Source organism: Lemur catta, chromosome 2, assembly GCF_020740605.2.
Source record: "Lemur catta isolate mLemCat1 chromosome 2, mLemCat1.pri, whole genome shotgun sequence".
NCBI lineage: Eukaryota > Metazoa > Chordata > Mammalia > Primates > Lemuridae > Lemur > Lemur catta.
This window is the reverse complement of record NC_059129.1, coordinates 34597905-34605246: the sequence shown is the minus strand read 5'-3', so window position 1 is coordinate 34605246 and position 7342 is coordinate 34597905. Positions and strand designations below refer to the sequence as shown.

Here is a 7342-nt window from a genome sequence, read left to right as displayed (position 1 = left end):
TCGCGGTCCCTCAGCCGCTGGGGATCTCGGGTTCCTCAGGGAGCCAAAATGACATCTTGCTGCCAGGTCACGGTGAGGATTCGGTGTGTGTGAAAGTCCTTTGCAGCCTGGAGTCCTGATTAGTAATAGGTGTGTGTGTGAGACCTGACTATCGATGAGTGAGGGGGGCCGGGAGCCCCTCCCTGTCCGGGAAGGCGGTTGCCGCGCGCACCTCCCGCCCCCGCGACGCGGGAACGCGCGCGGCGCGCCGGCCCACTGTGCGCATGCGCGGAGGCGGCCCGCGCCCGCCCGCCCCGCACGGAGCCTGCAGACGCGGCGCTTCCTTCCGCACTTTATTGCTCGCCGGGCGCCCGCCGGCGCCTCAGGGGTGTTCGTAGCCCGTGGGCAGAGGGTTGACGCGGGGATTGTGGAAGAGAGTGTGGTTGCCGTCCCCCCAGGAGTAGGGCTGTGGAGAGAGGGCGGCGAGAGCGAGAGTCAGCGGCGTCCCGGCCCGGTCCCGCGCCCCCTCCCGCGCCCACTCCCGCCCGCTGCCGAGGCGCGCGTACCTTGGTGCGGATGCGCAGGTGGTGGTAGGGGATGAACTCGGGGCGCTCGTGGCGGGCCCCGTGGAGCCAGCAGTTGAGGGTGCAGAGGGCCACGCTCGGGAGCGCCAGCGCGAAGGTCAGCAGGCGCCAGGTTCTGGCTGGGCGGGGAGGGGCGCGGTGAGGGAAGCGGGAGGCCGCTGGGCCGGGAGGTCTGCGGGACAGCGGGCAGGTGGCGGGTGTCGCCAGGACCCCGGAGGCGGCAGGGTGCGGGGGTGGGGGGGACAGGCGGGCAAGGTCGGGTAGCCCCCGGGTCGGGCCGCGCCCCACTCACCTCCTGCCCCTCCGTGTGCTCCCTTGGCTGCGCTCGCCAAGCCGCGACTCAGGGACCTCAGAGGCAGAGCCATTGCGGTGAGGGAGGCTGCGACGACGGCACTGTCCTTCCACTCTCCTTCACTGAGGCCTAGGCTCTCCTCCCCTCTTTTTGGGCCAATCACCTGTTGAGTCGGGAACACGAGTGGCTATTTTTAGGGGTTTTCTATATTTAAATGGGGCCTGACTGGCATGGCCCTCTCCAGACAGCTGCTGTACTGTTTCTCTTATTTTGGCAAGGGGACATTTAAAGCACAATATGCCATTCTTTTTTTTTTTTTTATAGTTATAGGGAACTATTTTGTTCAATACTCTATTCCTGGTGGCTGGCATACGGTAGGCCTTTAATAAAAGAATGAATGAAGTATCTTGTTGAGTCTCAGTTTTTTCATCTGTAAAATGTATAGTAATTTGTACCTTAAACTAATTTTACGAAGTTTTAGTAACAGGAATGTGCCAGCTTAGAATCTGGCATGTAACAGTAGTTCAGTGTATATATTAGTTATAGTTCTTTGCAAAGAGCAGAATTCAATCTCACAAGTTTTAAAAGATGAGCAACTGAGAATCTTAGGTAGCTCACAGTGTCTCTGGTCCAGCCAGTGGGGCCTACAGCCTGCACAGCCAGAACCAAACCATCCTGGGAGCCAGCTGCAGCGAGACCACCACACTCACCCTGCAGGACACTGGATGCCGAAAACTTCATTAATGCTGCCCCGGAAAGCCAGATTCTTCCGCCCTCCGCCCCTCCTGAAAATGGATTGTTCGTGAGGCTTGTATCCTGGGTTGTTTTTTCTGTATCAGAGAATCATGCGGGTGCACCGATTGGCAACAAGGTGCTCTCGCTGCAAGAAAGGCTGGGAAATTGAGTACCGGCTTCTGCCTTGGGAGGCGGGAGTTGTGTTGTGGGGAAAATTCCCAAGTATCCAAAAAGTATTCAAAAGATGCTGAGCAGCCACAAACCTGTCAAGTGTCTACTGCAAAGAACTTTATTTCAGGTTGAAAAATATGATTACTGGGAGGGGAAAGAAGAAAGCCTAGGCAGGTCTGTATGAACCCTGCATCAAAGCAGGCTGCTGGAAAACTTCAAGCCCTGGCAGAGACGACGTCTGCCTTGCTCACTGTTCTATCCTCAGCACCCAGCATGGACCTTGGCACGAAGTCGGTGTTCTAAAAATATGTATTTAGCCGCTCACCCGGAGGGACCGAGCTGCTGCGAGACCCCGTCTGCGATGAGTGGCTTTAAAAAATAAATAAATAAATACAATAAAAGTATGTATTTAATGAATGCTTGAACCATATTACTTTGGTTAACCCTATAGAAATGCTTTCTCAGAACTACAATCCAACAGGATGTCTCCAGCTTTCATCCAGGGCTGATGTACCTAATATGAATTTATTATGCAAACTAAGAATGAATTGTGTATATGTATAATCTAAATTTAATATATAAAAGAAAAATGAGGAAGGTACATTTTTAAGAAGGGTCCCTATGCCTGTTTTTCCTGTTGGTATTAATATAATAAACTGAACACTAACTTCCACCTAACTTTCTTAAGCTGCTGCTTTTTTAAAAAAAAACTCTATTAAACAAATGTCATACAATGTTGCTCAATTATTCTTGAGCCTTCCCTGAGCTATAATGGCCTTCCTCCTACAGCTGCGTTTTTCCAGGTGGACTTTGGATTTGCTGCCCAGAAGATGGGGCTCTATTCCAGTCAAAGTTACCTGGCATCTCCCACACATAGTCCCCTCCCTCCTTATATAAGACAATTACTCCTGGAGAAAACAAGTATTTTCCCTTGAAAAGGTTCTAGGCTCTATTTCTCCTCTAAGTAGCCCCTCAGAGTTTTGCTAGTCATTGCCTCACAATTCCCTGGGAATTCCCATCCCTTTGTTCTCAGCTTGGACACTCCCATGCACTTTTCCTGCTGGGACTTGGTGAGTGCCCCGAGGGTCTGCGACTATCCTCTGCTGCTGTCGCCATCATGTGGTGCATTTGCCCAAGGCCCATCATGGTTTTGTCTTAACTGCCTCTCAGTAGAGGCCAATCAGAGCCATGGCCTGCAGGCTGGGTACTCACCATTGTTTCGTAAGTTCTCACAAAATTTACTGGGCTGCTGCCAAAGCTTCCAGTTTCCAGAGGTTTAGTTTTTTTTTTTGCTTTAGGTAGAGGGAAGAACAAACTCACCAGCTGTTAAATAACCCCCAGTGGGCAGCATCTCAGCCCCTTTTCCGATATACCTCAGCTTTTAGTGGTGAAGGATGTGGAGGGACAGTTTCTCTTGTGCCTCTTTCGTGGGACACTACATACCATGACCATATTTTCCAAAGCAAATTTCAATCACAATATGTGATCTCCTAAATATAAAATTTTGTTTATGAGGGACAGAATATTTGAAATTGGAATTGTTCTGGGGCATTATATATGGTGACACAGGACAGGTTAGCTAGAACGAGTGGTAAAGGGAGTGGAGATAAGACAGAATGAGGGTGGGGCTCACCAGTGGGCTGATGGCAACATGATGATAGGGTCTAAAGAGGGGCTCTTAGCTCCCTTTGCCCTTGGCGAGGACTAGAAGGTTGTTAAGTGTGTTGTTTTGTCTTGTCTGCCCAATACATCCATGCCTTCTTCTGATAGTAGCATTCAGGGTTTTCTTTGTGAAATCACCCCCACTCCCCTTATTTTCTGTTCATGGAGTTGATTCCCTCCTCTAGCTCCAAGAGGGGCCACATGATCCAGACATAGCCAATCAGAACATTCTGTTCTCTGGGCCCTGTGTTTGTTTTAGGGAGGGGCACAAGTCCATAAGTCTCAATTTTGGGACTTCTTTCTTGGACTATTGAAACACATCAGTACTTCAACTGTACTTGGAGCTGCTGGAGCCTCAGGCTGGGACCTTAGATTGAAGCTAATATTGCAGCCATTCTTCAGAGCAGACCTGAAAGATAGGGAGAGATCTAGACTTGTTAATATTATTCGAACCCCCTAGATCATGATGCGCCAGAATTGAGAAAGGCCTGTACCCTTAGACTTTTCAGTTACATGATAAACAAATCCTCCATTTGTAAAAGCCCGTTTGAGATGGGGTTTTAAGTCTTAATTTATTGCTAAACATTTTCTGTGAAACTAGAGTGTATCTCCAAACTTTTACCAGCAAATTTCTGATTTCTGTTCTTCTGTACTGTGATCCATGTTTTATTGAAGCTTTTTGGCCTTCTTTTGTACATATGATAGGTATAAGTGTCTTTAATTCTGGAGTAAGTACAGCTTTAATGAATTAAACCTAATGGTCACTTGAAGTGAAGGGATTTAATATTTGTTTAAATGAAGTTAGTCAAATAAATTACAAATTGAGATATAGTCCAAGTTGCTAAAGGTGTAATGGTTGAGTATCTGTCCTTTTATTTTCTTCTCCATTGTGTATTAGCGCAGCGTGACATTAAAACAGATCTACACACTGTGACCTGGTTTCTCCCGAATCTGTATCTAGCGCTGGGAGCAGCGGCTGGGGAGGGGTTTGACTGAGGCCACCGCACTTGCACGCCCGTGTTCAGTCTGCTGCATGACTGCTGTGACTCAAGCCAGGACTGCGTCAGCTCGGGTCAGAGTGGGAAGCCCCCGCCCTCGTGTGAGACCTTCCTCTCACATCCTCTGGGCTGCGTCCCCTAGGCCAGCTGGCCTGGAAAGAGCGCCTAAAATGATAACCTATGAGTCGCAGATATTTTCTAAACTGTTAGGTCACTAAATGTGAAATGTCCGATTTCGAATCGACAGTTTAGGCGTCCCCTCCTGTCTGGGCTGGTCCTGGTTCGCGGCCACATGGCTAAATGCACCAAGAAGGTGGGAATCGTCGGCAAATACAGGACCCTCTATGGTGCCTCCCTCTGGAAAATGGTGAAGAAAATTGACATCAGCCAGCACTCCAAGCACACTTGCTCCTTCTGTGGCAAAACCAGGATGAAGAGACGATGGCACTGCGGTTCCTGCTAGAACACAGCAGCTGGTGGCGCCTGGACCTACAGCACCACTTCCGCTGTCCCCGCAAAGCCCGCCATCAGAAGCCTGAAGGAACCGAAAGACCAATGGAAGCTCACCTTTTCAGACGTGTCTAGCCTATAATAAATTGGTTAATTTATGTAACAAAAAAAATCGAATCAACAGTTTAGTACAATTAATCAAAGTATGCACCTGAACTATCGACACAGTTTTGCCATCTTAACGGTAGCTTGCTTATGCCAGCAGCAAAGAAGCGTTTAACACGGCTTGTTGAGAATTGGTTAGTCACCCACATGGCTCATTTTCAAGATTGAAATCACAAGAATGGAACTTCTCAAACCATCGATGTGCTGTGTGTTCATTAGCCACGCCCTTCCCAAGCACTTGGTTGATATTTTGAGCTATCTGTGCTGCATTGGTTCCACAACAGAACTGATTGATATTCAAAAATAACACAAATTTTTGACTTATCCATGGTTTCACAAAAATCACTCTAAAAAAATTTTGAAAGATAATCACAAGCCAAAATGTGTGTTTGAAAGAATGAGGACGTACCTTCACAAACAAAGAAAACAAAAACAAGAAGTGTCAAAGTGAAATGTCAGAGATATCAGCTGTCAAACTTAGTACTTAAGGAAATCAGACATTCCATACTTAAAACCTAATAGTATTTTGCCATCAGCAAATGCCAATCATCGAAAATACACTTGAAGGCCTTTCTGTACTATCACTGATGCTACTGAAAATTTTATGTGACCACTCTGGCAATTTGTGTTAATCTCATTACTACAAATGTGTGGATGAAATACACCAGACCCAAGTGAACAACATTGTTTTCAGTTGCGTTTCTCTGTTACCACTATAGAAATAACCATGGAATCACTGAATGACAGGCAGAGTAATCAGCAGCAAGACATAGGTTAGGTGGGGTCACTTTCATAGTGCTTTGGTTAAGTTTCCAAGTACATCCATGTTGTATCTTTTGAGGACTACAAGGATAAAAGAAACATGAGTTTTACCATAAAAAACTTGAGCAGCTGGAAGTGGTTCCTTCACTTAAGTAATGTTTATTGAGCGCTTACTGTGAGTCAGGCCCTGTGCCAGAGTCTCTGCTCCTATGGAACTCGCAGTCTGCTGGGGAAACAGACATGTCACCAGACGTTAATGATGACGTTCACAATTCCACGTGAGCAGGTTCCACATCCAGTGTGATATGAGAGTCTGGGGAAGCTTTCAATGGAGGTGGGGCTCCCATAATGAGCAGGGCAAGTTGGGAAGACAGAAAAGGGGAAAGGACATTCTGGCAGTTGAGGGAAATAAAGCAAGTGCCAAGGCACAGGGGTGTGAACGGCCAGGGCCAGTAAAGCTACAGAGGCAAAGCCAAACTGAGAAGCCACGTGTGCCATGTTGAAGCATTTGAACCCCTATTCTGTAGGCCAGGCTGGGTGGGGGAGATGCAGGGGATCAGCATCAGATTTAGTGCTGGAGTCTGGGGTTTGAGGCGGCATCTAACAGGTGGGTTGTATGGATGATGAACCAGAGTGCAGAGACTGGAAGCAGGTAAGACTGATTAGGCATCTTTTGCAATAATCCAGGCAATGATGACAAGGATTTGCACTTAAGGCAGTAGCACTAGCAACAGAGAAAAGAGGATGTTCTACTTCTGAAGTAGAACAAATGGGAAGTGGTGCCTGGTGGGACTTGGTTTGGAGGTGCCGCACTGTGGGAGAAAGAGGCATCAAGGACTGGGGCAGCAAGCTTGGAAACTGGACAGGTAATGCTATCGAGCACTTCCATGCAGTGTGAATTCTCACAGGGTTACTACTTTTGTTTTTACTCTAATAGCACATCATTAGCACAACCAACAAATACCTTTAAGAATACTTTTTTAAAAAGCACAAGAGAAATAATTTAATATTAGTCAATCATATTAAGACATCACTTATTATTCTTGTCCATGCCAAGAATATACCCACATTTCAGTAATGTATTTTTGTCTCCCACTGCCTGAATTCTTTACTCTGTAAACTGTGGGGTTTAAGGGAAAGGAGAGAGAAGGATTAGGGGAGAAAAACAAAAACCTCACAGTACAGAAGATCCACAGTATAGAAAAGCTTTCCTAAGCTAGTATGAGTAGACGGCAGGACTTTAAAGACGACGGGTCAGAGAGTAACTATGTCTGAAGCTCTTGCCACAACCGTTGCAGCTGTAGGGCCTCTCGCCGGGCGCAGGTTTCCTGTGGCCAGTGGGCTCACAGTCTCGGAGTGGTACCCAGCCCCCAAACATCAAGGGATTGTATTGCGATTTCTCTAATTTAAGATTCTGGGCAATATCATCTGAAGATGTTTCTTGAGACTCTTTGAGTCCAGGAAGAGATGACAGTGTTCTCGGCCATATCCCTTGATTTGCACCATCACTGGGTCCTTCCTCTTGAATAAGCTTGTCCTCGTTC

General features: G+C 47.4%; 1 protein-coding gene and 1 pseudogene across 1 annotated transcript; one reads left to right on the top strand and one right to left on the bottom strand.

Annotated features, from left to right (window-relative positions):
- Positions 1–317: 317 nt before the first annotated feature.
- On the bottom strand, positions 318–1005 carry LOC123632685 (cytochrome c oxidase subunit 6A2, mitochondrial). Its single transcript, XM_045543247.1, has 3 exons — positions 856–1005; positions 546–682; positions 318–445 (listed from the first exon to the last, which is right to left on the bottom strand). The coding sequence occupies exons 1-3, from the start codon at positions 926–928 to the stop codon at positions 362–364; spliced, it is 294 nt and encodes a 97-aa protein (XP_045399203.1). The 5' UTR covers positions 929–1005; the 3' UTR covers positions 318–361.
- A 3251-nt stretch (positions 1006–4256) lies between these two features.
- LOC123632682 lies at positions 4257–5245 on the top strand (annotated as a pseudogene).
- The last annotated feature ends 2097 nt before the right edge of the window (positions 5246–7342 follow it).

Bases quoted from the DNA above. Each gene is read 5' to 3' on its own strand.
- LOC123632685 (XM_045543247.1), bottom strand. From the start codon at position 928: ATGGCTCTGCCTCTGAGGTCCCTGAGTCGCGGCTTGGCGAGCGCAGCC. The intron at 683-855 runs GTGAGTGGGGCG...CTCCCCGCCCAG, and splicing joins AGCACACGGAGGGGCAGGAG to CCAGAACCTGGCGCCTGCTG. The intron at 446-545 runs GTACGCGCGCCT...CTCTCTCCACAG, and splicing joins ACCTGCGCATCCGCACCAAG to CCCTACTCCTGGGGGGACGG.